The sequence below is a fragment of the Anas acuta genome, chromosome 15, assembly GCF_963932015.1.
Source record: "Anas acuta chromosome 15, bAnaAcu1.1, whole genome shotgun sequence".
Taxonomy (NCBI): Eukaryota; Metazoa; Chordata; class Aves; order Anseriformes; family Anatidae; genus Anas; species Anas acuta.
The window spans coordinates 5,590,326-5,612,073 of record NC_088993.1 but is presented as its reverse complement, the minus strand read 5'-3'; the positions used below and the strand labels follow the sequence as shown (position 1 = coordinate 5,612,073).

Here is a 21,748-nt window from a genome sequence, read left to right as displayed (position 1 = left end):
TACTTAAGCGTTTATTGTACAGTAGGTATCACTGGTATAATTTGTGTATGTATTCAAGTACTTTCAGCTAAAAGTAACCAACAAGCAGCCCAGTTAAGCATATTTTATAGAAGTTCCTGGAATACCTAAACCTCCCACATTCATTCCAAATAGTACAAGAAAAAAAGGCAAATGGCAAGGATCAACCTCTTCAGCATGGGAACCACATTTTCCCCCAGGATTTACAGACAACAAGTAACCTCAACTGCACCTGCAGCACTATTCTTACTCACACAAGAAGCTCCAATTGTAAAGGAAAAGGTTAATCAAAACAGGCCCCGAGATGAAGCAATTAAAAATTGTAACCACAGATAACACAGAGTGTTTATTCACTGATTGTCACATCTATGCAACTGCAGGAATGTGTTAGCTTTTTGGACACCCTCCTCTCGCCACAAAAAGTCATTCACTCTGCATAAACAGGGGAAGAACAGTCTGGTCCCAACTCTCATCCCAACGCAGCTGCTTGGATGCACAGAGGTTTTTTCTGAAATTGTGGAGTTTGCCTTCCAGTGTGGGAAATTCCAGGAAAAGCATCTGTAAGTTTAAGAAAAACAAACAAACAAACAAAAAAACAGAAAAGTATCATGTTATATTTTGGATTAATTATAGTTTCTCAGGGGTAACCCTCTGCTGTGACCCTCTGAACAGTTTAATATCACAATATTTAGTGCGTTCTTGCCAACTTCAGATTTGTATTCAAGTAGAAATGTGGCCAGTACTATTTGTATTCAAATAGAACTAGGGCCAATAAGATCCACCAGGCAAAGAAGTAACCTCTGAGAATGCAAAATACAGAGGATTATCACACGAGAAGGTAGCTTATATGGTAACACCTTTGTGGTTAAAGCTAGCGGAAAAGAAAAATCTGTCAAGACTTTACCTTCAGTTGTTCTGCAAGTTCACTGGAATCCCTGAATATCAGACCGTTTTCATCATGTTTCACAAGTTCATGTAAACTGTGTACAAAAGTAACAAAACAAAACAAAAAAAAAAACGAAGGAAAAAAGAACAGTGAGTGGGACATACACGTTTAAAAAGTTGCAGTGTATCTGAAGAGACATGGCTATGCCTTACACTTTAAAAACCTGATGTCTAGATATGAACGTTACATTCCTGACAAAATGGAACAAAAGGCAGTTATAAAAGTTAAATATAAGATTGTTCCCTCCTATGCCATACTATCTAGGTTTACCATTACAGTAGGTCCCTCACTTTGTCATTGTGCCACTCGTCTGCACATACAACGCAGATCAGGGCAACATCTACTTTAATCACTAGGAAAATCTGTACATGAGATCTCCACAGTGAATACATCTTTAATTGAAGGACTGGAAATTATAAGGCTGACTGCGTACATTCACCCCTTCACAAAAGAGGGACATGTCTATGCAGAAGGATTTTTTTAAATGAAACAAAGGATTACAGAGGAATTTTTTTTTTTTTTGAGGCAGCTGGTTGCAATAAATGCTCCAAAGTCTGTAAAAACTGGTGCTAATTTTTAGCCAACCTTAAATAAAACAACCTTGACTTCTGAAGTTTGTCTTATTGAATCAAAAGTAAGTTGTTATGGCACAGTACTGGAATCTCATCCGATACATGCAGAATGTAGTAAACTCTTGTCTTGTTAGAATAGCATCTTATATGATCTACTTAAATTGTATCAGAATAAGCAAGCTCTTACCATTCAAAATATATTGCACAGACAGGTAAACAACAGCCAAACATATCTACCACCTTCATAGGTAAATCCAAACCACTGGATGATTTATGGAGACACACACCCAAATCTGCTGAGCCTGAGAAGCAAACAAAACACACAAGAGCCTAAATTCTCGGAAAGTATCTCTTCTAGTCTTATTGTGAACCCTTCTATGCACGTATTTGTTTGGGTGATACGAGCTAAAGATAAGCTATTTTCAATACTATCCAGACTGACTCAATTTCAAGCTTGTAGAAAACGTATGTGTATACGCATATATAATATATTCACACACACACACAATATACATATATACATACACACACACTAAACTATATGATTACTAAAATTAGCCAGGCTTTAGTAACATACCAAGCAAGTACATATTAAATTAAGGGGAATTTTAAAACCTCACATATCTGAAAACAGCCTTGCTGTCTCTTAATCTGCTAAGAATGGGTAACCGTAGAGGAAAACTGCCACAATTCAAACAGGTCATGCTGCATTGCTCATGAGCGATTTCTTCCAGTTTGAGTGATTTCAAGACAGAAGTTGCAACGCCATTTTATAGGTATTATATTAATTACTTTAAAATTACCCTATAAACACCATGTTTTACAGCCACATAAATAGGCAGGTTCGAAAAACGAAGAGCAGATCTACTTGAAAGTGTAGCTGGCTACTGTATTATGCTTACTCACACTTCATGCTAATACAATGAACATGCTGAGGGAACACTACTCCGAGACATGTTCATTTAGAATTTCAGCTTTTTTGGGTGCTCAGCCAAAAGTTTACGGTATCAGGTACCGATCTGCCCTGTAAACCGGAACACAATCAGGCAAGCTGTATTTCAGCATAGAAGTATAAATAACAGACTGAAATACCAATGCAGGTATTATGCTTATTTCTTGGGATAAGAGTGAAAAATGCAGTTAAAGAAATAAGCAATTTTGCTTGCCTAGGTCAAAAACACAAGTAGTATACATGTATATATCATCATTTACCAGCAAGTTCATTTTCTTACTACATGTATATTCTTCTATCTCCTGCGCATAATGTCTATCAGCTATTCACAACTCTGCTAAATTGTTTTTCACACATTATCAAATCTCTTTCATAATCCTCTGATTACCAAGCAAAAGAGGGTAATCCTCAGCTTCAAGCCAGGGTGTACAGATCTGGATATGTCTGAAGTGCAGTTTCTTTATCAGTCCATTATAGTATTCTTTTAGTGGCCCTTTGCCTGTTTAAAACACACACAGAAAAAAAATATAATAATGATTGTATCAGGATGATTGAAAATAAAGTGCTGTCTGCGCACCTTGCTGTACAGATGACAAAGTCCTGTTGCCTCAGACATCTCAGAATATACCAACCATGATCACCCCACAGATTAAGTCCCACTGAAAACAAGGTGAACCTACATTTCCTCTCTAAACTTGGTATTTAAAGGAGCCTACTGTCAGTGCTGCCCAGTCTCGACCTGCATTTTCTTTACAGCCATAAGACAACCCAGAAATACAAATTTGCTCTTTAAAAATCACACTAAGATTTAGTCTGCTATTAATGAGAAAGTTAACCAACCAGCATTCATTCTGCGCATGCTGTTTTACAAAAAAGATGTTTGATGAGCAGGTTTCTTCCTGCATTAAGAGAACCTTTCTGCTTGAAACACTCCAAACATGCACCTTTATGTGTCTTTGGCTGCAGCATCTCAGCGTTCAGAATGTTGAGATTAAATTATTTTGAACATGGCATAATGCACAGCTGTGCTACATGTAGATACCCAGGCTGAGAGCTTCTCCTCTTTAAAGATGTGCCATTATTACAATGCTGCAAGAATCCAACTGCTCTGATTTATAAACAGACAAAAACAATTCTCCTCTCTCGTCATCATCATAGAAGAGTCAGCATAGCACAAAAGTGAAAATGAAGTCATCTCTATTAGCAGAAAATAAAAAGTTATAATGTGAACTATTACCTGTTATCACACATACTAAAGCTGGAAGCTTGATTCCCTCATTGATATACTGCTCATAATCTGGAAAAGATAAAAACTGTTCAGAATTGACAAATAAATGGATGATTGATTTAAGAACGGTCATGGTCTATGAATCATTTAGCTGCCTACTTCAAGTAATTTCTTTATAAACATATACCTAGTAAAATAGCAGTAAATTTACAAATACTAAAATTGACAAGTTTCTATAGAAATAAATTATGATATGTTTAAAATGTACTATTCATAGAAAGTTTCTTTGACTACACCATACTGGTTGTTTCAATTTATCTAGAAACTGCAGCTGTAGTTTTTAAATAGACAATGCACATTCCCTTCTTTCCTATGATCAGATACCCATGGAAAGTACTCATAGCTTAGAAAACTGCAATTTACCAAGAGAAATATAATTCTCCCCCGAAAACTACTCCAGTTGAATCCAGATGTTTCACTTCTGTTTTTCAAATCCAAAAGTACTGCAAATCAATCAAATATGCCTGCATTTTCATTTGAATAGGGAGGCACTGTTCTTTAGAGAAACGCCTCGTAACTGTCCAACATACAACCATTCCCCTTGGAATAGGTAAGATGAATTCTTTAGTACCTACCTTCTAAAGCTTTTAAAAGGACTGAAAAGTCTTCATCCTCTGAAAGAAAAGGCTTTATTAGTGATATTCATGGTTCTAGCATTTGTAACAAATTATATGTAAATAACAACAAAGATTTTCTTCACCTTTACTTGAATGATTTCAGTATGGCACAAGCTCTTCCTACTAAAAATCTGCTGTAATTATTTTCACAAATAAGAGTCCACAACCATTTAAAAAATGTAGTTGTTCCCCTTATTGACAACATGGCCAACAAGCCACCAATGGACTCTCTATTGAGGATGTGCTACGTATCACATTCATTCTCTAGCTTTTGAAACCAGAAATTTTTAAGAGTGGAAATTGCTCTGTTAATTCAAAAGGTACAGACAATTCTGCCCATGGTTACTAGCATTTGATTTGTTTCACCTTTCTTTTCCTTTTCTCATATAGAGAAAAAAAATGGAAAGGGAGAAAGTCACATAATAGATGTTATCAGAAATAAAGAAGTAAAAATTTTAGGTTTTTAATCCATTTTACACCACCAAACAAGATAATGTGTCTGGAATGAAAAATAAAAAAAGTAGCAGGAAATCTTTTTTTTTTTAATTCATTTTTAGTCACTGAGGTATGTCATGTACAACTTGTCTTTAAATTCTTCCAGACAAATGAAGAAAAATTTAACTTTGCCACTCACGATACAAACATGCCTGTATAACACATCAAGTTTTGAGCGTGGAGAAGTATAGAGAGCCCTAGTTATATCTTTTGTTAAAAGGTAATGAAATATTAAAAAAATAATCTGCTTACAAACCTGTCCAGCTTGTGCTGCTGATGAGAAGAGCTGGCCGTCCTCTGGTTTTTACCACACGTCCATTTCTTTTATCCATTTCTGTAAAGGCAGACCTCTCAGCATTCGAACTGACAGACTCTGTACTACGTAAACAGAATGTTCTGAATATGGACTACACAAACACAGTCTACAAACACAGAAGGAAATGTTATGCTTAACTGACATGAATTTCTAAGCACTGTTTGAGACTTGCTACTCAATTTCTCTGGAAATAACCATTACTGTACTGATTTGCAGAGACACACCTGATCGTAAGAAAGACAGTTTTTTATCTTTCCTATTACTACCATGAGCCTAATGACACCACTATCATAAGCACATTTCTATCTTCTCACAGTGTTTTCCTTAAAATGTTGGGAAAACAGTCTCTCTTTCCAGCTCTGTCCCAAATACATCCAAAGCTGGGGGCCAACAATGCTTTTATTCAATTAAAACTGGAACCTTCACATTCAGTGGTGTGCAGATCCAAAAAGAAAATGCCGTACAGTATGATTCTCCCCTCCATTTTCAGGCATTAGTTTGGTAAACTGCCTGCCTGTTGGGCTATCTACTTAGCAGACATCCTGCACACAGCCAGAGAAGAACACTTAAGTTTATAGAGCAAAATTTTGAAAACCCTCCGAATAAAGGAATGGGGAGTTTACTATTAAAACAATTACTAAATTAATGCTATTAACGAAGCATCCAATCACTGTCATCCAGTTCAATGGGAACCAGACAACTGCTTTCACCCTTCATGTATTTTATTACTTATTTCCTCAGAATTTACACCAAGTTTTTCTTTAAACAAACAAAACCCACCAATTTTACACATCAAGCAACATCATATCACCCCTCAACGATTTCACTTTGCCCTCTCCAGCAACAATTCAGCAAACTTGCACAGCATCTGCTACTGGCTGAACGCATGCAAAGACCACTGTCTGCTGCTGTTCAGAATCTTGTGATCCCATCCAAAGGTATTTCTGGGCACTAAATGCCAATTTTTAACTGAATGACACAGAATATTTGCATGCTTTACTTACATATGCTGTGCTTTAAATGGTTCATAGTCTTTTGCAAGTTTCATGTACAACTGATGTTGTAGCTCTAGTGGTGTTTCCTTAAAGTAAGAAGCTGGCCTGTCATACAGCGTTACTGCCCTGTAATTAAATAAATTCACAAGTTAAATAAAAAAACAGATTTAACAAAATGCACGTGGTAAAGAGTGACAGGCTACAACATAATGCAGAAAGCGAATTATTACAATAAAATGATGATTCAACTCAACTTTCTGTATTCCTGAAGTTTGCTGGTATAGATCAAGCTTGATATACTGTACGAAAAGGATCCCTATATGCATATTCAAGGGATGTAACACAACCATAAAAATCTACAGACATCATTGTCCTGATTTTTAAACCTATAAATTAAGGTTTCCTTAAAAAACACCTTTTCCTTTTGATTTTAAAGCCCTGTGACTGCAAAAGAAAAATCCGCAGGGTTGACTAATTGTTAGCAAAGACAGTGATGTTTGCCTTTTTTTTATTTCATAGGCAGTGCAGCAGCAAGTCTTCCATAACATCTGGACTGCCACCTTCTAGACAATTAAGTGTTAATTATGAAGGCTAATGAAGACTATTCAATACCCACACTCCACTAGCTCATAACAAAACTGACTAATTGGTTCCAGTAGTGCTGAACTGGCTTAGGAAAAAGTTGCTTTTGTTAAGATTACTCTGAATTTAGATTCACAATTATGTGCTTTCATTTCACTTTGAGTATGCACGTAATAATGTTAGAGGTATTTCACTTACTTTATTTTGCAATTCACCCATAGATCTTCTTTCATTGCGTTAGTGACACACAAGTTATAGTCCGACAAACGTCCAAAAAGCTTCTCGTACCTGACAAAAATTAAATCTTAGTTACAACCTAAGACAATCCCAACAGCCAAATACACTGGCAGTCTCCAGTGCCAATGCTCATTAAAAGCCAAACAAAACCAAAACTCAACCACCACCCAATAACTGAAGTTTAACTAAGAATCATATATTGACACCTTGTGCTGTGTATTGACTCCTTGTACTTAAATAACAGTTATGAGCATACAGTTTATGAGTTTATAGGACACAGCATGACTTCCTTATCCTCTAAGACCTAAGAGCACAAAAATAGAAAGCTTTAAAGCTGTTACCTATAGGGTAACCAGTTAGATCGAGTAAGAAACAGAACAACCTTTGAAGATGGACTGGAGTGTAAGGAAGTGTTAGAGAATAAACAAAAAAAAACCAACACTAGACAAAGTCACTGCAGTAAGATCAGAAGTTTGCATATGCAGCCTGACCACTTCAAACAAGAACAAAAGGAACAGGTTTAAACCATGTGAGAAAATCTTTTAGTTCCTTTAAGATTCACAAACCTACTTTAAAGACAGGTTTCTAATTACTTTATTCTCCTGTTTCTAAATAGCTCACTTGTCAAAGGCACGAGAGGCATTGCATTTGGATACCATATTTCACCTAAAATGAATATAAATTTCCTTATTTTGTTACAGCCTAGGCTTCTTCCAAAGCGTATTCTTTGCACTCTGCCCTGTGTATATACGTACATACAGCAGGCAGAATAATGTTCCTAACGTTAACGCTGAAAGTACATAACAGAAAGTAAAAGGAAAGTATTTTTTTATGAGTTACTCACAAATTACTTTAGAGAACAACCTAATCCGTTTAAATCGCATACATCATTTTTATAGAATAAATTTACCTAAATGGAATTTTTAGTGTATTTTACAGTATAGCACCTACCACCACCTTCCTATGTGTTTAACAAAGGCATTTTAAAGAACATGCTTCCTGAAATGTACTAATTCTTGATGGAAACAGCCCTTTGCTAATTATATTCTTCTTTCTGCTTTCCATCCTTCTGAGCTCTGCAAAGGTGCATAACTTGTAAAGAGGAGAAATTTCTGTACAAACCATTTTGCAATGCGTACTAGCGGGTGATTTATTCCATGATTCAGACTCATTATGGTATATCCGTAGTTGTGCCAATCAATTATCAGTTTGCTTCTCCAGACAAGACACGCTACCCAGGCAACAGCTATACTAGGTAAACCTGGAGGATTCTGTTTAATAAATAAAAACAAGTAAAAACAGAGTAACACTGTGGTGAAGCAATAAACACTTAGCAATAACGAGAAAAATAAAATCAAATGACTGAAATAACATTGTTTAAAGGGATCTTAATGAACGGGGATGATTTTGTATTGACCAACTACAGAACTGCCAGTTTCTCCTGGGAAGGTTGGCAGGCACTTCAAATTTACCTGTCAGATCTGGGTCAGAATTCCCATCCAAAACACATACAAGTATTTCTTTTAGGATTTATTCTTTACTAGTATATATGCCAATGAATTTCAAAAGGTCAAAAATTAACAGGAAGAATAAACATGAGTTCACAGAAAAAAAAAGTCTAGAATAAAATAAGTAGTTTTTATATAGGTTTATACCATGGATTGGGCCAATTTTAGCTCTCAAATAGTTAGAGCAATGTCTGCGACTGCTAAAATATTCCATTATGTGAAACTATTAAGATTAATTACACACAGAACACGTACCTGAAGGAGAATATAGGCCGGCCGCTCCATTTGCAGCATTGTGTACAGCAGCTGTACCGCCTGAGCAATGGCTTTGACAACGTACTGGAGAATCTTTGGGCCAACTGCAAAGGGACAGACAGCCTGTGAGACACGCCAGCGCTGCAAACAGATGTGTGTGCCGTGCAGAACGAGCTATTGGGGAGCTTTAAAGCAATGGCACTTCGTAAAAACAGAAACCCGATGTCACAGAAACACCACACCACCCCCAAGTCCCCATTCTGCTTTTTATCTAGAGGAAAAATCAAGTACCCGCAGATGAACACACATAAAAACCGTGACCAAAACATAAACCCGACGACCCCCGGGCCGGTTTTTGCCCCCCCTTTCCCCCTCCTCGCCCCCGGCCCGCACCCACCTCGCAGCCACCGCAGGTCGGAGAGCGGCACGACGCGGATGCTGTCGCTGCCCAGCACATCGCCGTGCGGCCGGGTCTCTGCGGCAAAGGACGGAGGGTGGGTGAGAGCCGCGACCCCACCGGCAGCACCCCCCGAGCCCCCTGAGCCCCCCGCCCGCCCCGACTCACGGAGGTAGCCCAGCAGCGAGACGCCGCGGCCGTGCCGGGCCAGCGAGAGCGCGTGGTACTGCATCCGCGGGCTGCGGCCCAGGTCGCCCAGCACGGCCACGCACACCCGGCCCTCGCCGCCGCCACCCGCCCGCCGCCACCGCCACCGCCACCGCCACCACCACAGCGCCGCGGCCGCCACCAGCACCAGCGCGGCCCCGATGGCGGCCAGCGCCCCGCCGCCCGCCGCCATCTTGAGGCCCCGCGGAGCGGGCAGCGCCCCCGGGCGGTGCGGAGGGCGAGGGCTGAGGGGGGCGCCCGGGTCCGCCTCACGGCACGAGGCGGAGGCCAACGGGGTGATTTCTAAATTAACTTCTTAATAATTTATCAATAAATTATTATTTATTTATAAATAAAATTATAATAAATTGTATTTATTTAATTATTTATTTATTTTAATGGATCAAAAATTCAGCACGGCTGAGTGCCGGGTCCTGCACTTTGGCCACAGCAACCCCATGCAGCGCTGCAGGCTGGGGGCAGAGTGGCTGGAAAGCTGTGTCAGAGGAAAAAGGTCCATGGGTGTTGGTCGATGCTCACCTGAACATGAGCCGGCAGTGTGCCCAGGTGGCCAAGGAGGCCAACGTTATCCTGGCTGTGCCAGGAGTAGTGCAGCCAGCAGGGCCAGGGAGGTGATCGTCCCCCTGGGCTCTACTCTGCTGAGGCCACTCCTCAAGTGCTGGGTTCAGCTCTGGGCCCCTCACTATAAGGAGGTCATCAAGGCCCTGGAGCGTGTCCAGAAAAGGGCTACAAAGCTGGTGAAGGGCCTGGGACACAAGTCCTGCGAGGAGCGGCTGAGGGAACTGGGGGTGTTTGGTCTGGGGATGGGGAGGCTCAGGGGAGACCTCATTGCTCTCTGCAACTGCCTGAAAGGGAGGTGTGGGGAGCTGGGGGTCGGCCTCTTCTCACAGGTAACCAGTGACAGGACCAGAGGGAATGGGCTCAAGTTGCACCAGGGGAGGTTCGGGTTGGAAATGAGGAGACATTTCTGCTCAGAAAGAGCAGTCAGGCACTGGGACGGGTTGCACAGGGAGGTGGGGGAGTCACCGTCCCTGGGGGTGTTCAGGGAAAGGTTGGACATGGTGCTTGGAGACATGGTTCAGTGGGTGATGGTGGTAGGGGACGGTTGGACCAGATGATCTTGGAGGGGTTTTCCAACCTTTACAATTCTGTGATTCATCCAAGCGTGCCCACTTGGTGTCCGCAGGTGTCCTCATTTAATGAGAACAGGAGCAGCTCCTCAGTTTTCTGTCCCAGCGCTGTGTGTGTTCTGTCACTCTTCTCCTCCATCCGAAGCGGTGTCGTCAGGTGTGGGGAACCAGCAGCACCGCAGCTCTCCTCAGGGCAGCCTGGGTCCCAGCTACCTGCAGGCCACACCACCCACAGCCTTCTGATGGCCCCTTTACACCATCCCTCCGAAATAAATTCCTTTCCAAAAAAAAATAATTTAAAATCAGTTTTTGCTTAGAAACCTGGTGAACTTGGATAATTTGCTTCATTTGACATATGTAATATCTTGTGAAGCAGCACAGAGTTAGCACAGTGTTTCCTTCATCTCCATCAAAAGCCTAACCCTAGGTATGTGATAAACGCATTTAATGTATTTACTGCTTAGGGCTCATAGCAGGCGGTAACATGCAGTGAAGCCCTTCATTTCCAGACATGCAGACTCCTCTTTCCGCCCTTATCCCAGGTGCAGTGGCAAAGAAAGGCCTTGGTGGGCTGCTCACAGCCTCGCACGGAGCAGAGGTGACGGCAGGCAGCCCGTATCTCACCGTGCCCTTCAGCAGTCTGACCACCGCAGTGGGCTCAGCACACATGCACACAGCCTTGCTGTAAAAGTGCTCTAAAGAAATGATTTCTCAGCACTTTCTTCAAGAACGCTGTGCACACTTCAAAAGTTGTATTTTTTAATTGCAGATGGACAGTCTTTTACCTCCCCTTACCTCTACACATGACCAAGAGCTCCCTCTTCTGATGGCAGCTACACCAATTTTACCGAAGCCAAGGAGGAAACACTGGATTTGATCTGCTGAGTTGTACTGCCAAGTGTGGTGGCTGACGTTTAAAGGCACAAGACATTTGCTAGCATTGAAGATGACAGTCAAGCTTTCTGTGAGAACACAGCGGCATACCTGTGGTTAAACCGTTAAGGGAAAGTTTCCATCACACACAGCAGGACCTGCTGTGAGCAAGGGGTATTGATTTAGAAGTTACACAACCTCTTTGAGCAGAGTAGATATGCTGCATACTTTCTTCTTGCTGATTTTTCTCTCCAAGGCCAGCTTCTTGAAAACTGAGCCTAATGTGAGGAGCTCTGTCATTTCTGCCCTCGAGAAAGTGACTGTCTTCATGGAGAGTCGGTATCAGGACATCAATTTAGATGCAGTGCTGGGATTTCATGTTTTGCAAGGTATTGTGACACAGTCTGGCTTTTTTTTTTTTTTTTTTAGGAACTAAGCTGATACCAGCTTTCTTGACTTTAGTCTTTACATTACACAGATTTGACTGCTAGTAGCATGATATATCTATATTAATTTCTAAATTCATTTTTTACCCTGTTTTAAAGATTCAGCTCCTTAAATGCACTAACAGTAGTAGTGATCCAGCTGTTATTTTCATCAAAAGTACGCCTTAGAAGGAAACCTTGATTCTTCTTGTTTTTAAGAGGACTCACCTGGGTTACCTCTGGCTTGGGAGGAATGCAATAAGCTGTAAGAAGAATATTTAAAACTATTTGTTAATACTTGACATTATATTCCCCTGTGGGATCCAAACCAATTTGGATAAGAGTTGCCTCTACACACAAATTTTAGGGCTAATAAAAGGTGCAGTCAACTTGTGCATGCTTCATACTACTTCCAGCAGCAGTGCTGCCTTCTTCCAAAGGGGCCATTCCCTAGTTTGGGATCAGAAGTTGGTGTTCTCAGCATCCACCTGCTTTGACACTTGCCTTACCCAAAGTGTGGGTACAGCAGAGAAGGCAAAAGGGCATAAGCAGTCCCTAAGCCACATCCACATTTTCCGGTGCACTGGAGGAATTTGGAGGTAGGTGATAACCTGGCTACGTGGCTACTTTATCTCTGTGTGAATTCCAGTCACCTCCAGAAGGGGTCAAGATCTGATCTTTGGATTAGATATTCTTCTTCATAAAGCAGACAGGAAAGGTAGTTACATGCTATCACAAACGTAAATTTGGAGTGCAAACAGACCCACAGCCAGAAAGCCATAGAAATTAAAGGGCTAACAGAATGCACCACTGACTCACTGTAAACAGTCTGCCAAACTCACAGAAGCACAAAGGGCAGGAAGCACATGTAACAAGAACAATAATTATCTGCCACCTTGTATCTCATTAAACAGTCTTTGCCTGTAGAAGTGTGAGCAATCCCTTGGGCAATACAGAGGGCTTTTTTGACATTTGAGAAGTCTGTCTTTTTCTTATTTTCTCCATATGGATGTTATCCATTTCACAGAACAGTTGAGATTGGAAGAGACCTCTGGAGGTCACCTTCCCAAATCCCTGCTCAAGCAGGGCCACCTACAGCAGGTTACCCAGGACCATGTCCAGGGCTTTTTGAGTATATCACTGGGAACCTGGTTCTGTCCTCTGTGCACCCTCCCTTCAGATAACTGTACACGTGGAAGAGCCACCCCCTCCCCAACCTTCTTTTCTCTGGGCTCTACTATTCCTTCTGTGTCAGAACAGTTTGAACATTGCTGGAGCATCTCTGGATTAGCAGCCATTCTTCAAAGGAAGAAAAAAAAAAAAAAAAAAGAGGAGGGCTATAGGAGAGCCTGACTACCTCTGCAACATCTTAACATACTCTCTTATAGAGAACACACTAAACATATTTCATAGCTTTCTTTTCTTCCTTGTTTCTTCATATATCAAATAATAGTTTGGCTTCTAATTGCAGTAGCATAATGCTCTGCAGTAAGATACCTACTAACCACATCAGAAGAGGCACTACTTAGGTAAAATAAAATCTAGTACATTGGATTACTTAATAGGTTCCAGGGTAAATCTTGTTTTAAAAAATGTTGGCTGTGAGAATGGCTGTCACCAGGGGAAGCTGCAAAACTATTTAAAAAGGAAAAAAAAAAAAAAAAAAAAAAAAAAAGAGTGGTCAGAGAATTTATGGTAGTATACAAAATAAATTTTTGTTTCTGCAGGCTATTTGAAAGAAGCCCTAGAAAAGTGGCCTTCAGAACATGAATTACTTGCCCAGCGTGCCCGAGTTGAAAGTGTGGTGAAGAAGTTGTCTCCTCTGATTGAAAAAGCAATGTATTCTCTAGCGCAGAATGATCCCAAATATTTCAAAGGTAAAAATAACAAGTATGGATGGCATTGAAGAAAAATAGTTCTCATTCAAGCTCAAGGTATTCATATTGCAGTGTTTTGCCTTTATGCAGTGACCTATGAAACAACAAAGATGCCAGAGTTAATGAAAAGAAAGAGTTTACTTAGAGTTTGGTATCCATCCTGAGAGTACTTAGAAAGAAATGGCTAGTGAGCCCAAATGGAAACACAAATACTAATTCCTGGAAGTCTGCTGCTGATTTTTTGGGTGGCCTGGAGAAAAGCACTAAAGGCAGGTCTGCACAGTAGGGATATTCAGCTCTGAAAGCCATAGAGAGGCAATGTGCAGATGCATGCAAAGGTACCTTTGGGTGTAGACAGACTGAAGAAATCAGGCAGGGCCCGAGATCTCCTTTGACTATACCACTAATTACAGGCTCTCTTCTTTGATTTGCTTTCAGAATTTGCACCAATTTTAGGACCACATTTCTGGGTCTTTCCCCATTCATGGAACCAAACGGATACCTTGCTGGCCTATACTTCATTTGGTAGTTCCAAGTGTTTTACAGAGAAAACAAGTGACACGTGCTATACGTATTTGCTAGGAACATGGTATGTTTCTGTGGTATCGCTGGATCCTTTCTTACAGCCACTGTTTTATAAGACTTCTCTATTGTCTGCTGGCAAGCAGGACATGAGAGTTACTGTGCCCTGCAATTGTACAGAACAGGAATAGGCCTTCCTTTAGCAGACTCTCCAACTCCATCTGTGTTGCTATTCTTAAACAGGAAAGAGAATGGCAAGTCCTGCATTGTCACAAGCACCTGTAGGAACATAATGACAAAACTTGGTTGCTCAGGTTACTCCTTGTCCCATCAGCTTTTCTACTTCATGTTTGCTGATATGGTAAGTGAAAAGCTTTATCATACAAGATTTATTAACCATGACAGTCAATATTATACATGGAAAAGAAAGCAATACGACAGAGTAGATTGTGTGATGGGATGTTAGAGATAACAAGGAGGAACAGTAAAGTTTTGCTAAAGGCGCTTTCTCAATACCTGTATTAGGTAAGTATCTGAGTACAAATCTTGTGGTTTGGTTTTCAAAGGTAAGCAAAGTTCAAAGACTATTTACTTCCCCTCATCCAGAAGTAAAGAGGAAAGACAGAAGTGGCAGTACGTCAAAGAAGGCCAATATTTTCTCTATGGTACTATAATCAAATTCTCCTGAAGTGTACAGGAGCTTGTGAGAGGTAAAGAAATTCTTGGTGGAGGTAAACCTGTAATCTTGTGAGAACTGGGTGAATGAAGGCAGTGCAGGGAAATTTGGGCAGTGGTGTGCCTGGGAACAAATATGGAGGAAGGTGGAAGGCTCCGCAAGAACTAGCTTGTTGCCCTTTGTCTCGGAGGCAACTGATCATTCCAATGGATTTGAATATACTGGGAAAGCACTTAAGTTGTGACAGAGAAAGTTGTGATTCTGCCAAGTGTCCATCAAGGGAGACAAACCAGGAACTTAGAAATGACCTTTTATGACGGAAAACAGGTTGGAGTAAAAGAGAAAAAAGCAGCAGCAGGGGCTGCATTGAAAGGAAGATGAAGAAAGATAGAATTGAGGGATGAGAGGTTTCTCCGAACACAATTTCTAAACCTAGTTTAGACAGAGCAAAGGCTCTGTGTTTTTTGTTTTTTTTTTGATTACACTCACAAATACCCTGAACTGTAGCAATATACCTAAAACACCTACAAACATACTTACGATTTTATTGGTCATGTTTTCCCCAGCTTCTCAACTTGTTTGTAAGGCCACTCCTTTCCTTCCTGATTAACACCAATATTTCATGTATGTGCCTCATCACAGATCTGCAGAACAGACATTCCAGCTGCAAAGGATAACACGTACCTTATTCATGCAACATGTTACAAGTACCACGCTACCAGTGACTGGTACCTAACTTGTGCTTAGCCACCGGGCACTATGTCTATTGGGACAACTCTACCGAGAGATAACCAAACAAGCTGTTTGAAAATACTATTTCACAACTTATTAGCCTTGAAACAGATTGGTGATGAGGGTCTCTACCTGCTGTGTAGGTACCATATAATGATATTCTTTTCCGTTCACACAAGGCTGGACGTTCACTCAAAGAGGGACACATGATGCTGTAGGGATCCTATAGTCCATGAGATGCATCCTGCTAAAAAAAATAACATTTCAGTTGTCACAAAATATTTGAATCCAGTATAAGATTTCCAATTGCAGTTCACAACTCTTAGAGCCTCTCTTCCCTAATCCAATTTAGAGGGGGAAAAAAAAAAATGCAGCACAATAGTCAATTTTTTTCTGTATCTAGAAAGGATGCTCTGATCAACTGTTCCTGAGGAGCCAGTATTACAAGAATATTTTCTGTGCTAGCATGATGAAAATAAACTTGCAGATCGAAAGCAATGGATTTGAGTCTTCTTCTCGAGACCTCTTCATGGAAAACAGTACGTAATCTCTTCTCAGTTAACCAACAATGCTGTAACTGTTATTGTGAAATAAAGAAAGCTAAGCTTTTTCTCCAGTAGCAATGAGTCATCTAAGAAAACTGAAGAAAGATTTGGTACCTTAATCAGTTATACAACATTTAAAACTCCAGCCTCAAATATTTATCTTTAATATTACAAGCTATTTTTTTATCCAAAATTAAGATGTATAAAGTTTATAGTTTAGTTACATTAACTATACTTTAGTGGACATTATTTCCAAACTTGGAATTTATTTGCCTAATTCTGTTGTTAACAATGATTTTTAGGATTAACATGGCATGATTTTAATTAAACTTTATGGGCATGTTTCTTGCTGGAGATCAAGCATGTGAAGCCATAATGACAAAACCAGCTGTGGTTTTCTGTGCCATTTAATTTCCCCTAGTTATGCTCTGTGGCATGTCTGGCTTCTCTGACTTCTACAAACTCAGATGGCTGGAGAAGATTCTCGCTTGGCAGAAGCCTAAGGAGGGATGCTTTGGGGAACCCAGTGAGTAAGCCTGACCCTACAGGAGGGAGGTGTTGTGGTGCCGTGTCTCAGTGTGTGAGATGTGCATGGCCAATTGAAGCGCTCTGTTATAGTAGTTCTCTAAGGTCTTAAGGACAGCTCAAAGGGTGCCCCTTCCCCCCCCGCCTCCACTGGAAGCAGAACAATTATTAGTGTTTTTCCCATGTACAAAATCTTTCACAAATGCTACATGGGCTTCAGCACAAAGAATGTGCCTGGACATGTAGTTTGCCAGAACCTTAGTCGATCTGTAATACATTTCCTCAATGGAAGACTGTTTGGTGAGCTGTAAGGTAAAGCCAGTGCCTCTGCTTCACGAAAACAGAAACCTCAGAAACAGAGGTGTTAAGAAGTCTTATTCACTGAGAATAACAGTGCTCTCAGCATTGAAGGGCAATCAATTCCCTGTATTTCCTTTTAAAAAATAAATAAATAAATAAATAAATAAATAAATAATAATAATAATAATAATAAAAAAAAAAAAAAACAAGGAAAAAAACCTTACACACCACACTCTTCTCTCTTCAGGTGAAGATTTTGAATACTCTGCTGGAACAGAAAATGAAAAGAAGCTGCTAAGGAGAGTTAAGAGACGTGAAAAGATGTTTACAGGTATTTAAAGGAAGGTGTATTTTTTTGAAAAGCTTTGTTCCAGTTGCTGCTGAATAACCGTGCACGAGCTATTCAATAGCACACAGTTGTTCCCAAGGTAACTCTAACTTCATTTTTTAAAATGTACAAGTGACTTTCTTTTTTCCCTAAGAATGTGTGCAGAAAGAAGGTGTTACAGATGTTTCCATTAACAAGAAAAATTATCCTGCAGTAGTCCAAGATTTTTGTCAGGGAAGAATCCTACTCTTAAATGACAGCTTGTAGACAGGTATCACAGCATGAACACAGAACGAAAACTGCAATTTGTGCCTGTACTGAATAAGCCACCATAATCAGAGCCTATAACAGGCCTGGAAAAAATACTCTGAATTACAGAGACAGGGAATAAGAGTCAGCCATTTCCTAAGGGATGGCAGGCAGCAATAGGCCAGGCAATGATCTTACCTACAGCACACAGTCCCACAGCAACCCTAGCTGGGTGAGAGGAGTAGCGTGGTGGCAGCAGGTCCTATTGACAGCCCAGTAATCATCAGCCACAAGCAAGGTAACAAAGCACAGGTCAATCCAAGAAATCTAATAAATAAATAATAGTAATAATAGGACCACAACTGGAAACACGTACATCTGCAACTTAGTTCAGGAAGTAATTGAAGGCCAGGCCTGTGATGCAGTGAAAACTCAATAACCAAAGTTATTAAGTTATTAATACTCTTTATTATGGCACTGCGTGTGCGAGGGATTGCTCGCCTAACACACACCAAGGGTTACTTCCAGTGTGCTTATATTAATGGAATATATACATATTCGTCTCACTTCCCCATAAGTCTCTTGCATATTCATTAGGTCTCAGAAGAATCATTAACATTGGTTCCTGCCCCTATTCAGATGTGTACTGGAGTCCTCAGGTGGTCATCCAGTGTGCTCTGGTGGTCTTTTGATGAAGGCCAGAAGTCTTCCTCACTGCTAAAGTTCTGACCCTTCCTTTCTTTTGCAGACTTCAGCATTCCAGGCCAATTCTTGCTGGTTCTATTATTGTGCATGAAGTCTTCCCTTATCTTTAGAGCTGCCCTGTCCTTGTACTCCCTGCCTCAGCCCTACCCCTGTGGTTGATATAAAACACACAGCTGTGTTAGCGAAAACCTGCAAAATCAACATCCTTTACCTTGTTCCCAGTCTCACCTGAGTGTAATTGAGGCTTCTAGGTCCATGGGTGAAGGCCCCCGGCAAGGCTGGTCAGGACAGCTAGGACCTATTGCTGCACTCAGGGTTCTACAAACCTGTGCTTCAAAACACCAAGTCCACTTTGTAATTTGTGAGCAAAGTTGGTTAAATTTCTCAGTCACCGGTTCACCAATGTTATCATTTTACCATGAATCCGTCTAGTCTTACACACACAGATACACAAAAAAAAGGCTCCTGAAAGGCACAATTAATAAGGCATTTGTAAAATAAAACACTTGAAGTAGGCAGAGAGCTAAGAGAGCTAGCCATTATCATACACAAAACGAGTCAAATGTCTCCCTGATTTCTTTGGTAGTAAGCCCAATGCATGGGAAATTCAGAAATCTTAAAATCCTCATATTTTAATTTAATGTGGCAACACCAGTATTAATCTACTTGGCTGCCCACATTTCTGATCCTAGGAAAGGATCCAGAAGTCTTGCACACAGGGATATCAACTACTGTGCTACAGATTCATAACATGATATAAAATGTTTTCTTTTATATATAGCTTTTTTTCTCTCTCTCGCTTTTTTTTTTTTCTTCCTTCAGTGTCTATCAAAGTAAAGGCTCGCAATATTCCTGCTAAGTAGAAAAATAGGATTACTCTTATCTCAGCAGCTGGGTACAGTATAACACAGAGTATTTTATTTGAGGTCAAACGCTGAGCACAGGGTCACACACAAATCATGGGGCAAAGCAGCTATAAAATCCACCTGAAGTTCTGCCTCGCAGTTTGACATTTGATCTCCCTGACTAAACTTTACTGTAGCCTTCCACATGTACAGGGCTTTAAAATCAGTGCAGATCATCACCTATGCAAGCCATGTAGCCTTGTTCAACGACTTTCTCCACAGATGGATGTTCCTCCCATTCCACAGCTGTTGCAGTAGGATCGCTCGGAGGGTTCCTGTACTACTACTGCTGCTGACACCAACAGCACACTGCAGATTGTCAGCAGGAAGGCCGCGTGCACAGCGAGGTGATCAGTCCTTGAGCAGGACTGGTGCTCAGTTTGTAGTGAAATAGGATTAACCTTCAAATCACAGTCTTGTCTTGCAGTACTAAACCTTGGGAGCTGGTTTTTAATTATGGTAACACTGGATAGTTGTCCACTGTGTTTGTTTTCTTGTTAAGTTTTCAAGTATCCCAGAGAGGGATGCATTACCGTTAAATACACACATTTTTCTGTAGATCAAATTCTACTGGAAGATCTTCACCTTCTAAGGAGATCTTCACCTTCACCGAATCTGAATTAATATCCTGGATATTTCTGTGATGTCTCTAACTTTGCTGTCTGAAGTCCCAATCCTGCCAGGTACCTGCCCTGGTTTTAGCTGAGATAATTTTCTTCATAGCAGCTAGTATGGTGCTACGTTTTGGATTTATGATTAAAATAGTGGTGATGACATAGCCACGCTCTAGCTGCTGCTGAGCAGTGCTTACACCAAGACTTTTGTGCTTCCCACAGTGCCCTGCCAGCGAGGAGGCTGCGGGTGCACAAGCAGCTGGGAGGGGACACAGCCAAGGAAGGAGAGCTGATCCAGGCTGACCAAGGGATATTCCCTGCCATATGGCATCGTGCTCAGCAATGAAAGCTGGAGGGAAAGAAAGAGAAAGGGGGGGGGGACGTTCGTGGTTATGGGATTTGTCTTCCCAAGTAATGTTACGCATGATGAGCCCTGCTTTCCTGGAAATGGCTAAACATCTGCCTGCCGATGGGGAGCAGTGAATGATGTCCTTAATTTGCTTTGCTTGCGTGCACAGCTTTCCCTTTACCAATTAAACTGTCTTTATCTTAAACTATGAGTTCTCTCGCTTTTGCCCTTCTGATTCTCTCTGCAATCCCACTGGGGAAGAGCAAGCAAGTGGATGTGTGGGGTTCAGCTGCCTACCAGGGTTAAGCCACAACAGCACCAAATGCCTTCAACATCTGCATCCCACCAGGTTCTAACACATGTGCGTAATGAACAATTTTCTGCGACTTTCAGTTTGCTGATCCCTCTTTGCTGATGGAAACGCAGATGCCAAGAGCGGACAGAAGCCTATAGACAGAAACATTTGCTGTTTTATCTTGCCAAGGCAAGATGAAAAATCATTGTCAGAGCTGTGTTAAGAATCATAGAATCACAGAATCATAGAATTGTTTACAGAATCACAGAATCACAGAATGACTGAGGTTGGAAGAGACACGTAAGGATCATCTACTCCAACCCCCTGCCAAGCAGGATCACCTGGAGCACATTACACAGGATGGCATTAGGTTGAAAAGCCCTCCAAGATCATCAAGTCCAACCATTTATCCAACCATGGATTTAGGTAGAAAAGATCTCCAAGATCATCAAGTCCAAGCATTAGCCAAGTCTACTGCTAGATCGTGTCCCTCAGCACCAAATCTCTGTGTCTTTGGAACACTTGCAGGGCTGGAGACCCAACCACTTCCCCGTGCAGCCTGTTCCAATCTCACCGAGAGAGGGAGTAAGGAGAATACAATAAATCACTGACCTTTTAGAAAAGAATTTACTAACTTTTAGAAAAGGGGGAGCTGAGAGAGGAAGTTAGGGGAAGCTTATCAAGTAGAGGTAGAGTGATAGACAGCATGAAACCAGGATGCTCAAATTAAGTAAAGCCTTGGGCCTGTTTACCAAGGCCAGTCTCCCAATAAGAGTGTGAGCGCATCTTAAGAAACTGGTAGAAACTGGTCCTGTGGATGGACAAGAGCCAAGGAGCAACTGAGTCTGTGCAGGGACAAGAGGTCAAGGAGTGGTGATGAGGAAGAGTCACCAACCTTCATCCCCACGACCCCCGATGACCACCACCAGAACACACTGTGCAGTGCAGCTGGGAGGAGCTGATGGAAATGACTCCTTGGGACTAATGTTAATACGGAGCGGGGACAGGTTATGAATATGTATTGGCGTGGTGTGAAACTTCATGCATACGTGACTCCTTACAGCATATAACCAAGGCAAGTTGCCGTGCCAGGAGCGCACATTGGCGGAACCACCCCCGTGCTGCAGGCACACCGCAGCTCCTGCACAGCCTGCTGACCGGGGAGCCCTTTCTCTGCAAGCCCTCGCACCCCTCCAGTGACGGATCTTCCCTTAATCCCCCACCCTGGTGCCCCCCGAGGCCGTTTCCTCTCCTCTCGTTGCCCCTCCCGCGGCAGCGCCGTCCCCGGGCCC

The 21,748-nt window shown here is 41.4% G+C and overlaps 2 protein-coding genes across 2 annotated transcripts; one reads left to right on the top strand and one right to left on the bottom strand.

The window, feature by feature from the left end:
- Nucleotides 1-345: 345 nt before the first annotated feature.
- ALG1 (ALG1 chitobiosyldiphosphodolichol beta-mannosyltransferase) lies at nt 346-9,600 on the bottom strand. Its single transcript, XM_068699912.1, has 13 exons — nt 9,347-9,600; nt 9,179-9,256; nt 8,782-8,885; nt 8,141-8,289; nt 6,980-7,069; nt 6,209-6,325; nt 5,145-5,266; nt 4,352-4,390; nt 3,726-3,785; nt 2,877-2,987; nt 1,724-1,838; nt 923-998; nt 346-576 (listed from the first exon to the last, which is right to left on the bottom strand). The coding sequence occupies exons 1-13, from the start codon at nt 9,576-9,578 to the stop codon at nt 442-444; spliced, it is 1,428 nt and encodes a 475-aa protein (XP_068556013.1). The 5' UTR covers nt 9,579-9,600; the 3' UTR covers nt 346-441.
- Nucleotides 9,601-11,388: 1,788 nt separating this feature from the next.
- On the top strand, nt 11,389-20,337 carry C15H16orf89 (chromosome 15 C16orf89 homolog). The gene is made up of 8 exons (XM_068699915.1): nt 11,389-11,798; nt 13,562-13,711; nt 14,150-14,300; nt 14,477-14,594; nt 16,045-16,180; nt 16,608-16,712; nt 17,259-17,342; nt 19,421-20,337. The coding sequence occupies exons 1-8, from the start codon at nt 11,627-11,629 to the stop codon at nt 19,492-19,494; spliced, it is 990 nt and encodes a 329-aa protein (XP_068556016.1). The 5' UTR covers nt 11,389-11,626; the 3' UTR covers nt 19,495-20,337.
- Nucleotides 20,338-21,748: the final 1,411 nt, after the last annotated feature.

Bases quoted from the DNA above. Each gene is read 5' to 3' on its own strand.
- ALG1 (XM_068699912.1), bottom strand. From the start codon at position 9,578: ATGGCGGCGGGCGGCGGGGCGCTGGCCGCCATCGGGGCCGCGCTGGTG. The intron at 7,070-8,140 runs GTTTGTACAGAA...AATTTTTGTCAG, and splicing joins CTAGTACGCATTGCAAAATG to GTACGAGAAGCTTTTTGGAC. The intron at 577-922 runs GTAAAGTCTTGA...TTAAACTTACAG, and splicing joins AACTTGCAGAACAACTGAAG to ATGCTTTTCCTGGAATTTCC.
- C15H16orf89 (XM_068699915.1), top strand. From the start codon at position 11,627: ATGCTGCATACTTTCTTCTTGCTGATTTTTCTCTCCAAGGCCAGCTTC. The intron at 14,301-14,476 runs GTATGTTTCTGT...ATTCTTAAACAG, and splicing joins ACGTATTTGCTAGGAACATG to GAAAGAGAATGGCAAGTCCT. The intron at 16,181-16,607 runs GTACGTAATCTC...AATTTCCCCTAG, and splicing joins AGACCTCTTCATGGAAAACA to TTATGCTCTGTGGCATGTCT.